General features: G+C 40.0%; 1 protein-coding gene across 1 annotated transcript in view; it reads left to right on the top strand.

The window, feature by feature from the left end:
• PACS1 (phosphofurin acidic cluster sorting protein 1) overlaps nucleotides 1-16,835 on the top strand; it is a 143,579-nt gene that overhangs the window by 91,381 nt on the left and 35,363 nt on the right. The window contains exon 2 of the mRNA XM_028117843.2: nucleotides 9,852-9,939. Within this exon, the coding sequence (XP_027973644.1) occupies nucleotides 9,852-9,939 (88 nt within the window). The remainder of the gene's footprint in view (nucleotides 1-9,851; nucleotides 9,940-16,835) is intronic.

Here is a 16,835-nt window from a genome sequence, read left to right as displayed (position 1 = left end):
TCAGATCACTTATTTTTGGCTGGACCAAAATTTGGAGGGTTTTTGTTTTGTTTTTCCCACACACCTCTTCTGCCTCTATCACTGAAACACGTGGATTAAGGGGCTGTCATATTGAAGGACTATAATTTAAGTGACTAGTACATGTCAGATGCTGATGGTATGTAGGCTTCCTCTGAGCAAAGGTTAAGGAAGGCACTTAACCTTTTTCAACACTTCTGATATGCCAGGCTTTATGCTTAGGTACTTTTCACACTTGCTAGTTCACATAGCAATTGTTTTATAGATAATAGACTTACATTTAAGTCTGTTCTAAATTACTGAAGGAGCTGCAGACATTAGAATTTTTATGTGTAGTTTTAATAGCAAGACCCCTTCCCACCTCCCCTGATATTTAAGGTCCTTTCCCCTCCAGAAGATTATCATCAAGGAGATCGTAGAAAGGGAGGAAAATGTTACAATCTCATTGATATGTGCAAGTAATTGGCATTTTTATCCCCCAAATAAACATATGCTAAGTAACTGAAAGTTAGGGGTTTACTTATAAACTTATGTACCTCTGCTTCACAGAAAGTCACATCCTATGGTTAGGGAATAAAACATGCCAAAGCCTATTCCTGGGTTATGTTTTTTGTTTGGGTCTGAATTTTTTCTCATTCTCTGGTGTTTCCCCATCTGAACAATGCCTAGTTCCATCTGATTTTTTTGTGAGACAGTTAGAGACAGGAAATCTTTTTTCCTTTTACCCAGTCATTGTAAAATCCATTCCTCTCTGCATCTCATTCAAGCCATCTCTCCCAAGTTGTGCCTTTCGAGATGATAATTGAGTTACTTTGCTTTTTAAAAATCTGCTTTAAAGTTACTAATTTTGTTTGTTTATTTGTTGTGAGAAAGGGATTTCATGCCCATGAGCAGGGGAAGGGGCAGAGGGAAAGGGAGAGAGAGAATCCCAAGCAGAATCCCAGGGCTCAATCTTACAACCCTGAGATCATGACCTAAGCCAAAATCAAGAGTCCGACAAGTCAACTGACTGAGCCACCCTGATGCCCTGAATTACTAATTTTAAAATAATATTGCCTTAGTTCATTGTTTCACAGTCTGTGCTATTTTATGTAAAACTATAACTTCAATGTCTACATATTCAGGTAACTTCTTAAGCAGTAAAATTACACTGCTCGGAAATTTACCTTTTGTGTTATTGTTATTGAAGTTCATCCAGGTATCTACAAGTGCCCTGTTAAAATTGAAGCAATTGTAAAAATGAAGATCACCCTCACAAAGGAAAAACTTTTCCATAATTTTTTTCTGTTGATTTGCTCTTTGTCCTGATACATGCTGTTGCAGAGGGAAGGTAGAGCTTCTTCCTATTTTGTGATTAAAGAAATAAAAGGGAGAAAAAATTGATTTGCTCATATAACATAGTCATGTCTTGGTAGGAGCAAAAAAAAACATTCAGGTCACTTGTCTTCTGGTCCCAAAAGGACCATCAGTGTGATTCAGAGACTGACTATGCGGTGTTTTATTCCATCCAGATCTTTGTTTCTCCATTCTTCCATCTTTCCTATCCAAAATATGGCCACTTCACTCTTCACTGATACCCTAGTAGAAAGGAGATTTGGGGAGTGGGAGTGGAATATGACTATTTCTCTTTTGGTGAGTCTCTCTAGTTCTGATTTGCATGGAGTAAGTTTGAAGCAGCTGTGAAATACAGGTGGGGACCGTTTGTAGATGACATTTGAGGCTGTTTCTCCTTCATCTTATGGTGAAGCACAAAATAGAATAATTTAGAAGGCTTCAAAAGATTCTTGTTATTATATTTTTATATCATTCTCTATCGACTTACCAAGTAGACAGCCTTATTCTTTCAGATTCAGTCAAGTGGGATCTAAAGAAAATTCTTGAGAGAATTTACTTGGGCTCAAATAATATGTCCTCACTGAAGCTGTGAGCTAAAGAAGAAACTCTCTTCTTTTATGTAATTTGGTATTTAATTTTGTATGCACCATTACATTTGTTAGATAATTGTTTGATACACTTAAATCCTGTCCTCTCAACTAGATTATAAACTGCTCAAAAGCAGAGATCATGCCTCATTTTTCTATGTACCTTATAGCTTCTGGCATAAAGCTAAGTACAGTGAAGATAAACACAGTAAAAGGTTGATGAAAATCTTGCTGTGCAAAAAGAAAGTCTTTAAGCCCGTTATAGACTCCATCAGTGTTACTCTGATTGTCCTTCCTGTTGATGATGGCGGTGAGGGTATTCTCCTCAAGGGCTCAAGGGCCTGCCAAGTGGAAAGGAAATGACTGGGATGCAGGGAGTGAGAGTAGAGGCCAAGAGGAGCTCCCTCCCTGTTTAGAATGGCGGTTGCATCACTACCCTTATTGGAAGGAAGTCAGTCCCCCAAAGAAGCAGGCTTAAACAGTGAACAAATAAGAATGATCACGATGGTGATGACAGTTCCAAGTGTAGCAGTTACAGCATCTTACCATATGCCAGGCCCTGTTTTGCCTTCCATTCTCTCAGTTAAACCATATCACAGTGTTATTAAGTAGGCACTGTTGTTATTTTCCTTTTATGTGAGAAAATCGAGACACAGAGGTCACCAAAGGTTACCCAACAAGGAAAGAAAAGGGTGGGATCAGGAGAAGACCAAGATGCAGAAGGAAGAAGCACTTTGAGTAATCAGGGGACCTTGATTTGATGTTTCGTTGTTTTATTAATGCTGGACTTCACTAGCATTTCCAAATGGAGTCTTTTTTTTATTATTATTATTTATTTATTTATTTGACAGAGACAGAGAGAGAGGGAACACAAGCAGGGGGAGTGGAAGAGGGAGAAGCAGGCTTCCCACCAAGTGGTGAGCCCAATGTGCGACTCCATCCCAGGACCCTGGTATCATGACCTGAGCCGAAGGCAGCCACCCAGGTGCCCCTCCAAATGCAGTCTTAAAAAATGACAATAAATGAGTCCTATTATCAGTATATTTTCAAAATGCCTTTGCAGAAGGGAAGATTATTTTTGGGCTGAATAACCTGGGATCATCCTTTATAAGTCCTTTGGATTCTAGCCATCTTTGTGATACTCTGTTTTACTTGAAAGGCAGATCATTGACTTCTTTGAGTTCTAGCACATAGAGGAGCACCTTTTCTGTCTGGCCTTTCACTGACATACCAGAGGTGGATTAGCTGGGGAACCCCAGCCATACGTTCCATTTGAAACCTCCTTTGGTTAAAGACTTTTACCTAGAACTGCCCTGTTGTCTCATCCCTAGATGAGGAGACAAGTAGGAAGAGAGATACAGAGGAGTCTTCAGCGAGCTCCCATGTTCCCAAGGTGTACCATGAAACTGCTTCCAACCCAGTGTACCACAGAGATTCCTAGTGAGCTCTCTGAAATGCAGAAGTCTAGGAATTTGGTTCTTCTAAGGATCGTGAAAAGAACCTTTTTTTCTTTCAACTTTTGAGGTATCTTCCCTTCCTTCTATAAGGATAAAAGCCAGGATTTCTTTTTTTTTAATTATTATGTTATGTTAATCACCATACGTTACATCATTAGTTTTTGATGTAGTGTTCCATGATTCATTGTTTGCGTATAACACCCAGTGCTCCATGCAGAACGTGCCCTCCTTAATACCCATCACCAGGCTAACCCATCCCCCCACCCCCCTCCCCTCTAGAGCCCTCAGTTTGTTTTTCAGAGTCCATAGTCTCTCCTGGTTTGTCTCCCCCTCCGATTTCCCCCCCTTCATTCTTCCCTTCCTGCTATCTTCTTCTTTTTTTTTTCTTAACATATAATGTATTTTGTTTCAGAGGGACAGATCTGTGATTCAACAGTCTTACACAATTCACAGCACTCACCATAGCACATACCCTCCCCAGTGTCTATCTGGAAAGAGCCAAGATGTCCATCGACAGATGAATGGATAAAGAAGATGTGGTATATACATACAATGGAATATTATGCAGCCATCAAAAAGAATGAAATCTTGCCATTTGCAATGACGTGGATGGAACTGGAGGGTATTATGCTGAGCGAAATAAGTCAATCAGAGAAAGACATGTATCATATGACCTCACTGATATGAGGAATTCTTAATCTCAGGAAACAAACTGAGGGTTGCTAAAGCCAAGATTTCTTGATAGGGCCATCACCCTTTAAAATGGACTTTGTGAGGGGCACCTGGCTGACTCAGTCTGAAGAGCATGCGACTGTTTTTTTTTTTTAAGATTTTATTTGTTTGTCAGACAGAGAGAGGGAGAGCACAAGCAGGGAGAGCGGCAGGCAGAGGGAAAAGCAGGCTCCCCACTGAGCAAGGAGACCAATGCAGGACTCTGTCCCAGGACCCTGGGATCAGGACCTGAGCTGAAGGCAGACACTTAATGACTGAGCCACCCAGGTGCCCTGAGCATGTGACTCTTGATCTCTGGGTCATGAGTTCTGGACCTACGTTGGATGTAAAGATAGCTAAAAATAAATAATAAACTTAAATAAATAAAATTGGGAATAATTCAGCTGATTCTCTCAAAAGTATTTGAGAGCTGGTGACTGAACCCTACACCTTGGGAATCTGTTCCTAGTATATCACTTAAAAATAAGTTTACCTGCACATAACAACAACAACAACAAATTCAAAATAAGATATTTATGTAAGATAGCAGTTTATTTCTTTCTCACTTAAAAAAATAAAAAATCCAGAGCTAAACAGTCCACGGTTGATACAGTAGCTCCTATGGTGTCGTCAAGGATCCTGACTCCTCTCTTTCTAATTTACATTCCTGACACATGACTTGAATTATCAAGGTTTCCTCATGGTCCAAGTTAGTTGTAGAAGCTAAAGCCATCAGCCTGCATTGCAGACCAGGAGAAGGTAAAAGAATCTGTCAGGTGAGTGGACTCCCTTTAAAAAATCTTCCCACAAGTGGTACCTAGTATGTCCACTTACACATTGGCCAAATTTTAGCCATGTGTTCTCACCTAGCTACAAAAGAAGCTGGAAAGCATGGTCTTTTATTTTAAGAAGCAACATGCTCAGCTAAAAATTGGTGCTCTGTTACTAAGTAGGAAGGGGAAAATAGATGTTGGATAGGCAATTCGCAGACTCTAGGACACTGGGTAGAAACTTACTTTAAAAAGAAGAAACAGTTTAGGGGCATCTGGGTGGCTCAGTTGGTTAAATGTCTGCCTTCAGCTCAGGTCATGATCCCAAGGTCCTGGGATCAAGCCCTGTGTTAGGCTTCCTGCTCAGCAGGGAGTTTGCTTCTCCCTCTCCCTCTGCCCCTCTCCCCTGCCCGTAATGTCTCGTGCCTGTGTGCGTTCTCTCTCTCTCTCTCAAATAAATAAAATATTTTTGAAAACAGTTTTATTGAAGTATTGACATACAATAAGCTGCACATATTTAAAGTGTACAATTTGACAAGTTTTGACATAAATACATACTTGTGAAACCATCACCACAATTAAGATAATGAACATATCCATCACCCCAATAGTACCCTTTTGTAATTATCCCTTCCCGCCCACTCTGTGTTGGGGTTCTACAAGACCACCACTGGGTTCGATGATTCCTAAGAGGACTCACAGGATTCAGAATACACAGTCATAGTCACAGCTATGATTTATTTCAGCCAAAGGGTACAAAAGCAAAGTCAGTGAAGAGGAAAGGTACATGGGCAAAACCTGGAGGAAACCAGGTGCAAACTTTCAAGAGTCTTCTCTCTTCTCCCAGGGGAGTCACACAATATACACTGAATTGTGACAACTAGGAAATGGTTGTTACCAGGGAAGCTCATTAGAGACCTAGTGCCCAGGTTTTTACTGGGGGCTGTTGATTTGGGTACCCTCTTCCTAGCACATAGCGAAATTACAGACTACCAGATAGGAAAGTTACACCTGTGGCTTGCACTGTATTTTCTGTTGGACAAGAATTTTACTACTCAGGATATTGGGGTGGAGCTAGGACTGAAACAGATTTGTGTCTTTATATTTGCTATCTCCAGTGCCTTTCCTCCCATCCTCTCTCAAATTCATTCCAGTTAGGCCTTCATTTTCACTAGTCTGTGAAACTGCTCTTGTTAAGGTCCATGTGACTAAATTCAGTCATCTCTTTTCAGTCTTTGTCATGACCCATCAGCAGCATTTGATACAGCCAACCATTCTGTCTTGGCTTTAGAATATCACATTTATTGGGCGCCTGGGTGGCTCAGTTGGTTAAGCGACTGCCTTCGGCTCAGGTCATGATCCTGGAGTCCTGGGATCGAGTCCCATATCGGGCTCCCTGCTCAGCGGGGAGTCTGCTTCTCCCTCTGACCCTCTTCCCTCTTGTGCTCTCTGTCTCTCATTCTCTCTCTCTCAAATAAATAAAATCTCTAAAAAAAAAAAAAAGAATATCACATTTATTTGGTGTTCCCCCTGCCTCCCTGGTTGATCGTTTTTGATCACCTTTGCTAGTTCATCGTCTTCACCTCTGTCTGTGTTTAATGGTGAAGTGTTCTTGGGCTTAACCCTGGTGCTCTTCTCTTTGTATGTGCCCTCATTCTATGGATCATCTCATCCAGCTTTGTGACTTTAAATTCCATTTGTATGCCACACTTGCATATTGATGTTTCCAGTCTGGAGACAAACTTATATATCTAACTCTCTACTCAACATGTCTACTTTGAAGTCAAGACATCTCAAACTTAAAGTGTCCAAAATTGAAGTCTTGACCTTAAGCTCCTCATACCTGCTTTACCCAGAGTTTTTCCCATCTCAGTTAACGACAACCCCACCTTTCCAGACGTTCAGGCCAAAAACCCAGGAGCTGACCTACATCTTCAGTAGTATATCCAGAAGTCAAACCATTTTTTACCACCTCCCCTGCTGCCGTGCTGTTACCACCCTATAAGCCATTAGTCGTCTCTTGCTTGCACTATGATAGTTGCCTTCTAACTCAACTTTTCCCTTCTCCCCTTTGCTTTCCTTCATTCTGTCCTAATAGAACAGCTAGAAGAATCCTATTAAAATGTAAAACATGCCTGGGGCGCCTGGGTGGCTCAGTCGGTTAGGCAGCTACCTTCAGCTCAGGTCATGATCTCAGACTCATTGTTCTTGGATTCTCTTGAGAGCTAGGCATAGGAATAGGAATATAATTAATGTGTACTAATAAACTACCAAACGGTTTTCTTGAATGATTGTATGACTTTGCACTCTTACCAGCCACACAGGGGACTTCTGGTTATGCCACATCTTCACCAGCACTTGGAATTATTAAAACAGGAGTGATCAGGGAAGGACCCTTCTGTTTAGGCCTTGGATTCTGTATTTTAACTGCATAAGAAGTACCCAACCAATAAAACATAGGGTAACAAGAAGACCTAAGATTACAATCTACCTCAGCCTCTTATGCATTGCAACACCTCCAGTCAGAACATTTGCCAGGCTCAGTCAGGCTTAGTCATCCTTGGAACTGTCTGGGACTGTCAACTGTGTGTGAGTGTGGGTTTAAGGAGAAATGTATCTTATTTCCTTGGAGTTTTTCTGTTATTAAAATATATGTTGAAAATATTTACTTGTAATTAAAATAATTTCTTCTAACTTTCTAATAAAGTGCCTTGTAGTAACTCAAATAGGGTTCTGGGCTAAGATAGGCCTAAATTTGCATCTTGGCTCAACCACTTTTTGTGTGATCTTGGTCAAGTCTCTCAATCCTTCTGGTATCCTCATCTGTAAAATGGACATATTACTCACCTCTTAGAATTATTGTGAGACTTACATGAAATAATGCAATATATATCAAGCAACTGCTACATGGTAGATGCTTAATGAGTCATAGACATTTTTCTTATACTTTGAAGAACTAGAATGCATTTAAGTCCCCACATCCTTTGCGTCATACCATTAAAAACAAATAAAAAGATCTATTGAACTGATTGCCAATAGAATGGAAATCAGTTTGGCGTGTCTAGTTTCTAAGCAAACACTAAGCATATCCAGTCTTGCTGTTGCTTTGTTACCTAAGGTATTAAATCATTCTTGGCTTTCTTGTTTACATAAGGTGCTGTGGCATAAAGGTTTATTTATTTGTTCAATAAACATTTATTGGTCTGTGATGTGTTATTCCTTCCTGACAAAATTCTGCCATATTATCCTACAGTTTTTACATATTATATAAGAGGAAAGATGGTCCAGAGCGTTATGGGACATAAAAGAGCTTAGGACAAGGAGTTTACGTTATAGAAGTCATTACTTTTCTTCCCCTCTGGATTGTGTCATCTCCATGAGGCTAAGGACCACATCCTCTGTGATTCTAACAACTAATCCAGTGCCCAGCACACAGGAGATGCTCACTAAATGTGTGGAATGTATAAAACAGTGAAAAAGGATCACAAGCAAAGGGGAAGAAACACATGTCCCAGATTTATTCCTGTGACTCTTTATATCTTGCAGTGGGTTTATTCAGCCCAGCAGATTAGACTGAAGGTAGAAAATGTTTGCTTTGGAAAGAAACAAAAACCTAACCCATCAAAAGCATCCATAATTAGCTGCCTTTAGTGAGGAACAAAATGTGGCATATCTAGTCTCTTCCATTTGTCTATCCAGTCATGTTCCCTTTCCTTTCCGACAAGGCTTGAAAGTCATTTGAACAATGTAGTTACATTTCTTAATAGTCAACTATGTGGAATATAATAACTCCTTTGGTGTTGGCAGAACCAGAGTTCCTTTTGGGTCAGCACATCTCTACCCTGAAGGGAAAAGAGAAACATAATGCTGAGGGTAGGCATTGAGGGGGAGATTTTGGAAGAGCATGAACCCAGGTGATTCCAGTTTAACAAATCTGAGTGTGTTTTAGGAGCACAGATGAGGGAGTCAATGGCTGAGGAGGCATTAGGGAATTATAAAATTTTATTTAACAGATATTTGCTGAGCAACTATACTGTTGTGCTCAGCCCTTTGGTAGAAGGCCCAGAGGGGTGGCACCCAAGGACCTAAAAGAAATTCAGTATGCCTGGAGCTTAGAGCATGAGGAAGGAGTGGAGAGAAGCACGACAGGCAGAAAGCAGGGGCCAGAGAGCTACAGCACTGGAGAGAGGGGATGCATAAAATGGAGTCTAATTCTGAGGACGTGTTATGACTCTGGTGAGCGGCATCCTTTGTGTGACTCCCATTCACCAGAGCCTCTCCAAGGAAGAGAATATTCTGGACTTGAACCACTCAAACCAGAAGCAGAAACGCAGTATCCAAAGTTTCCCTCCCAACTCCTACTAGAAGACCAGAGTAGCCCTGTTGTGGTGAGGCAAGGTCAGAGTACAGTTGCTGACTCCAGAGCAAGGGACAGTCCTACCTCTTTGAGGTAAGGGAACTTCCTCATTGTGGCACTGCAGATTTTCTGCATACCTGAAGCACAGTTCAGCTGAAATCCAAATTGTGGCCATTTCAGTCATTTTCTGCAAATGGTATCTATTTTGTTTGTGTGGATTATCTCCTGGTTGCTACAGATTTACATCTGTAAATGTTTCAGGTATGATTAGACGTAAAGTGGAAGAGGGACTGGAGAAGCAAAATAAACATCTATACCTGCCCTTGGTATACTTACCCCTCTCCCTCAGAAATTGCTCCCACATATTGGAAGTAGAAAAGTGTGTCAGTTTTAGCTTGAGATCATTGGATCCACAGAGGTTCGTGGAATAATGTACCTTTTGACAATTCTCAAGTATCAGAATTAAACAGGAGGGTGCTCTTTTACTAAAGGGGGACACATTTTGGCATTCTAATGTTCTTTCTTTAGGTAAAGCAGTGTTTCCCCAACATCATCTATCACTTTTCTCATAAGTTCCTTATGTTTGACTGGTTTGTCTTTCTCAAAATTTTTCTAGGCTGTTCAGCTTGACCCTGAAGAAACTCGTCATGCTAAAAGAAATGGACAAAGATCTTAACTCAGTGGTCATTGCTGTGAAGCTACAGGTGAGTTGAGCAAGATTGTTTATTCAGGGTCCAAGGAAGCTGGATAACTTTTTGCCTGTGGTTGGGGCTCTGGAAATACTGATGGGGGCCTAACTCTTCCCTCCTTCCCTTCCTCCTCAGGCAAGCAAGAAACAATAGTGTAAGATGACTGAGTTCATGAGAACTAATGAGTCCCAGTTCTGTCTCTTAGTTAAACCACTCAGTTTCTTTAAACCTTAGTTTCTTTGTCTGAAGATTTAAAACTTGGTCCTTCCTGCCCTGCATATCTAATAGGATTAGTCTGAAGATCAGGTGATACAGATGATGCTAAAATGTTTGATAAATGATTCAGAAATTGCTGTGGTGGCCACTGCCTGTTTCAGTCTTATTCCCAGGATTTCTGGGTCCAAGCTCCAATGGGTTGGAGAAGCACTTTGGAGGTTTTCTATAAGATAGAAGAAATTTATAGATTATTGTTTCAGACTTAGCAATTAAAAATTTACTGGAATATTTTAACTTCTGGGTAATCCACCCATTAAACTCCCTATACTTACTCAGTATCTTCAAGGGACCCAAAATATTTCACAAACATTCGTACTCTAAGCATTCCCGAAGTTTAGGAAAGAAGGGAAAACTGAACTACAGGAAGGTTAAGGAATTTACCTGTTGCCAGCTAATTACCAGGTGGCAGAAGTGGTACTAGAAACTAAAAAGGAGGTAATTTATATATATAGTCATTAAACTCCACTACTAGGCCTTCCTTCACTGTTAAGTCCTTCCTAATGATGACTCCCTAGAGCTTACTGAGATTCTGGAGTCATTAAATAATGATTGGATTCTTCAGCTTAAGAGTGGTGTATTTAGTTAGTTCTTACTCGTTGAAAAGTAGTGAACTATATGGTAACTCCCTACTAACCAGCATATTTTATTAGCTAGATCAGTTATGATGCAGCAGTTTATTGTTCTAATATTGGCTTCATTAAAATCCATGTGTGTAGGGGCGCCTGGGTGGCTCAGTCAGTTAAGTGTCTGCCTTCGGCTCAGGTCATGATCCTGGGATAGAGTCCCGCATCAGGCTCCCTGCTCAGCAAGGAGTCTGCTTGTCCCTCTCTCTCTCTGCCCCTTCCCACCTGCTTGTGTGCACTCTCCCTCTCTCTCAAATAAATAAATAAAAATAAAATAAAATCCCTGTCTGTACCTCTCACAGTATGTGTACCATACACTGAGGTCCTCAGCTTTCTTTCTGAGATAAATACATTATCTTAATTTAGTCCTCAAAACTTAAAGCTTTTGATTACTCCTTATGAATTCCTACATGTCTCACTTTATATTCTGATTCCCTGTTCATCTTTGTACATAATTCCTCCCAGTTCTGTGAAACACTCCCAGGCACCCTGATTTGAAAATGCAGGTATGGGGCAACGATGTGCAAGTGGAGACTTTCAGTGTCTTTGCTTCCTGTCCTGATTTTGCACCCATTTCTAGGTCATGGGCAGGGTTCCGGTTTTCAGGAATTGTTGCCTTTGCTAAGAGCTGTTGTTTTCCAGTGCAAACACTGTTGGTACGGTTTCAAAAGTTCCCCACTGCTTTTGCCATCCCTGCAGTCAAATGCCTTTGCCAAAAGAAATAATTTCCTTTATTTCCTGATTAAATATTTAACATTCTGTAAAATTTAAAATTATATCAAAAAACTTATAAATATCCTGAATTTTTTATTGCTTTACTTCTAAGCAGCTGGAAGTAATTACAGATGTTATCACATTCTTTTATCCATTGACTTGTCTATTCATTTATTCATTCATTTCATAAATTTTTATTGAGCATCTATTATATGCAAAGCATTGCTCTAGGCACAGGGGATACAGCAGTGAGCAGATAAAACAGAAATGGGAAACATGCATAAAGCACTCTTTTTTTAAGATTTATTTATTTGAGAGAGTTTGTGGGGACAAGGTTGGGGGGGCAAAGGGGGAGGGAGAGAGAGAATCTTAAGCAGACTCCCCACTGAGTGTGGAGCCTGATGCAGGGCTCGATCTCATCACCCTGAGATCATGACCCAAGCTGAAATCAAGAGTTGGACACTTAACCAACGGAGCCTCCCAGGTGTCCCAAACATGCTTTAAGCACTTCTGCTTCATAGTGAAGTATGGCTATTGTCTTAAACAAATAGTTGTGCAATTCAGTTGTGAATTAAAATAGCTGCTTTTGGGGGGCACCTGGGTGGCTCAGTCATTTAATCGTCTGGCTCTTGATTTCAGCTCAGGTCATGATCTTGGGTCGTGAGATGGAACCCCATGCCAAGGTTCTGCACTGGACATGGAGCCAGCTTAAGATTCTCTCTCCCTCTCCCTCTGCCCCTCCCCCTGCTCATGTTCACATGCTCTCTCTCTCAAATAAATAAATAAATAAATAATAACTGCTTTTGTTATGGAACACCATTTTTATGTGAAAGAAGGCCTTATAGACAAACTGGTTATTCAAATGCAGCTACTTGGAAGATATTTTCTTGAAAATGAGCAAAGTGAACCTATCACTTCTAGGGAAACAACTGAGAATATTTTTGGCCAATGAAAAATAAAATTTGATCTTTCAAGTGAAAATTAGAATTTTGGAAAATGTGTCTGTCACTATAAGCTTCACAGCTTCCCAATTCTTAAGGACTTTTCTGAAAAGATCAGTGGTGATAGTAATGATAATAATTTTTTTTTAAGATTTTATTTATTTATTCATGAGAGACAGACAGAGAGAGAGGCAGAGAGAGAGAAAGGCAGAGGGAGAAGCAGGCTCCCAAGGAGCAGGGAGCCCGATGTGGGACTCGATCCCAGCACTCCAGGATCATGACCTGAGCCGAAGGCAGACACTTAACCATCTGAGCCACCCAGGCGCCCCGATAATAATTTTTTAAATTGTATAATAAAAAATGTGTCCACCTCACACTAGTCAGAATGGCTAAAATTAACAAGTCAGGAAATGACAGATGTTGGCAAGGATGCGGAAAAAGGGGAACCCTCCTACACTGTTGGTGGGAATGCAAGCTGGTGCAGCCATTCTGGAAAACAGTATGGAGGTTCCTCAGAAAGTTGAAAATAGAGCTACCCTACGACCCAGCAATTGCACTACTGGGTATTTACCCCAAAGATACAAATGTAGTGATCCGAAGGGGCACCTGCACCCCAGTGTTTATAGCAGCAATGTCCACAATCACCAAACTATGGAAAGAGCCTAGATGTCCATCAACAGATGAATGGATAAAGAAGATGTGGTATATATAAATATATATATACACATACATACATATATATATACACATATATATATATGTACATACACACACACACACACACACACACACACAATGGAATATTATGCAGCCATCAAAAAAATGAAATCTTGCCATTTGCAATGACGTGGATGCTAAGCGAAATACAGGTAGCATGTGATCTCACTGATATGAGGATTTTGAGAAACAAGACAGAGGATCATAGGGGAAGGGAGGAAAAAATGAAACAAGATGAAACCAGAGAGGGAGACAAACCATAAGAGACTCTTAATCCCAGGAAACAAACTGAGGGTTGCTGGAGTGGTGGGGGGTAGGAGGGATGGGGTGGCTGGGTGATGGACATTGGGGAGGGTATGTGCTATGGTGAGCACTGTGAATTATGAAGAATGAATCACAGACCTGTACCCCTGAAACAAATAATATATGTTAATAAAAGAAGTTTTTTTTAAATGTGTAACATTTGAAAGGTTTGCCTAACTCATGAACCAGTGTTTTCCAAATGACCAATGTATGATGTTACAAAATCATGCTGGGTAAAAGATCCGTTCAAAGAACAAAATAGACCAATGGATAAAATTTTTGTTTTTAACATCTTATTTTGAAATAATTTTAAATTTGCAGAAGAGATGCAGGGATAGTACATAGAGTTCCTGTATTCCCTTTGCCCAGCTTTTCCCAATGTTAACATCTTTCTTAGCCATGGTACATTTATCAAAACTAAGAAATTATCATTGGTACAATACTATTAACTAAATTAAAGACTTTATTCAGATTTCCCAGTTTTTCCACTGTTGTCCTTTTTCTGTTAATTTTAATATATAACAGTGCTACAAAAGCCTCCTCCTTTTTTTTTAACTCTGTATCTTCTTGAGTCTGGATTTTTTTCATATACTCAATCAAAACAATATTTTGCAACAAATTGAATACAGAAGCAGGTAGAGGAATCCAGTTGTCTTCTATTAGCCAGACAGTAAAGAGATTTGCAGAAATGTAAAAGTATACCCTCCCCTTCATACTGCTGTTGAGAATGTAAAATGATGCAGCCACCTTGGAAACAGATTGGCAGTTCCTGAAAAGGTGTGACGTAGAGGTACCAGATGACCCAGCAATTCCACTCCTAGATGGTACCCAAGAGAAATGAAAACATCCATATAAAACTTTGCACATAAATGCTCATTGCAGCATCTATTCATAATACCCAAAAATTGGAAACAAACCAAGTCCATTAACTGAGGAATGGATATGAAAAAGGTGGTATATCAATACAATGGGATATTTTTTGTCAATAAAAAAAATAATAAAGTATATCCATGCCACAACATGGATGAACCTTGAAAACATTGTGCTAAATGAAAGACAGGCACAAAAGACCATGTATTGTATGATTCCATTTATATGAAATAACCACAATAGGTAAATTGATAGAGTCAGAAATTAAATTAGTGGTTGCCTAGGGCTGGGGGGTGGAGGATGAGATGGTTAGTAGGGTGACAGCTAAAGAGTATGGGGCTTCTTTTTGGGATGATGAAAATGCTCTGGAATTGATTGTGGTAATGTTTGCACAACTCTGAATATCCTAAAAGCCATTGAATTGTACACTTTAAATGGGTGAATTGTACAGTATTTGAATTATATCCCAATAAAATTGTTATTAAAAAAACCATGGCATCTTCTTACTAAATTGTTTTTGTTTTGGAAAAGATATTTTCATAAAAAATGTTTTTATGTAAACACATGAAAGGTTTATTATTTTTAAGTGAATTAATACATATTTTTAAATATCTCAGTTATAATTCCCAATATGGTAAATATTGATAGATGTACCTACATAAACAAAAGCTATTTGGGTATATAATTTTTGAGTGTAGAAAGATTCTGCGACTGAAAAGTTTAAGAATCATTGTAGTAGAAGGAAAGAGACAACAAACATAATAAATAAGAACATTATCTACAGACTTCCCTTGAAATCTAATCCATTCTGGGAAACATGTTGGATGGCAGCAGCCTATCTTCCATTATTTAAATGGGAAAAATAACAGTGAATTCTCAGACATCCAAGAAATCTCCACCTATTTCCTCAGATATTACTATAACGCTCTTAAATATCTGTGTGACCATTCACCAATAATCTTATATTTTAAAACGAGGCATTTAAAACACTAGGAACCGGAGCGCCTGATTAACTCAGTTGGTTAAGCATCTGCCTTCGGTTCAGGTCATGATCTCGGGGCCCTGGGATCCAGCCCCCGCATCAGACTCCTCACTCAACAGGGAATCTGTTTCTCCCTCTCCCTCTGCCTTCCGCCTCCCCCCTCAGCTCATGCTGTCTCTCGAGCGGGTGCTTTCTATCTCTCTCTCAAATAAATAAATAAAATCTTTAAATAAATAGAACACCAGGAACCTAATTTTTAATGTGTTAATACTCCTTAATGTGTATTTTTATGTGTTGTACATAATGATATTGTATCAGATATAAATTATTTTGCTTCTATACTGCAAATGAAGATATACTGTTACATAGCTTAAAGATGATATGTAAAGATACTAAAGATAATTTTGAAGTTGGATTCAAGTTGGTAGTGCCCCAGGCACCTGGAAGAAGCAAATACTGGGACCCATGAAGAGCAAATCTTTGGAGAAGGGTGGGAAAGGTGAGAACAGTAGTGCACCATGCTTTAAAAATGCCAGTGCTCACTGTGACCCTGTGACTGCCCTGCACTCTGTCCTGTTACCTGCACATGCAGATTGGGTGTAACAGGTATGCAGTTCAGATAATGCAGTTGGGATAGAAATTTTTACAAGTATTTACAGCACATATTTGGATATAGAGCATTCACATAGTGAGGGCCACTGCTATTGGAAGGAGATATGTCCTGTGGGGAAATAAATAAAAGAAGATAAAGGGATGGAGTATGCCAGAGATGAGGAAAGTTACAAATTCTGTGTGGTGGTCAGGGTAGGCCTCATTGAGAAGATGACATTTATGCAAAGACTTTGAAGGAGGTGAGGGAGGGAGCTATGCAATATCTGGAGAAAGAGCAGTCTAGTTAGAGGGGCAAAGGCAAAGAAAGGCCCTAAGGCAGGCATGTGTCTGACAGGATCAAGAGGAAGGAGGAGGTGGTCAGTGAGGCTGGAGAGGAATGAGAACAGTAGGAGATGAAGTCAAAGAAGTAGGGGGGACAGGATGTGCGCAGATAATTGCAAGGTCTGTGGTTTTCAATCTGTGTGAATTGGAGGGTTTCGAGCAAAGGACTGATGGTATCACTCTGGCTGTTGTGTGGTGAAGAGACTTATAGGTGGGAAAGAGGAATCAGGAAGACCAGTTAACAGGCCATAGCAGTAATTCAGGCAAGAGATGAGGGTGGCACCAGAGTTTTTTCTTTTCTTTTCTTTTTAAAGCTTATTTAAACAATCTCTCTACACCTGACATGGGGCTTGAACTCACGACCCTGAGATCAAGAGGCACATGTTGTATCAACCAAGCCAGCCAGGTGCCCCACCAGAGTTTTTTCTTGAGCAGTTGGTGGGTGGAAATGCCATTAAGCAAGATGGAGAAGACTGTGGGTGAAGCAGATTTGGAGGGAAAGATCCAAAACTCAGCTTATCGTATTATGTTGGAGATGCCTATTAAATGTCC

Source organism: Eumetopias jubatus, unplaced genomic scaffold, assembly GCF_037043125.1.
Source record: "Eumetopias jubatus isolate StellerSeaLion01/CBP00866 unplaced genomic scaffold, mEumJub1_p1.0 scaffold_13, whole genome shotgun sequence".
Taxonomy (NCBI): Eukaryota; Metazoa; Chordata; class Mammalia; order Carnivora; family Otariidae; genus Eumetopias; species Eumetopias jubatus.
Note: the sequence above shows the minus strand (reverse complement) of the source record. Positions and strands in the feature narration are given on the sequence as shown.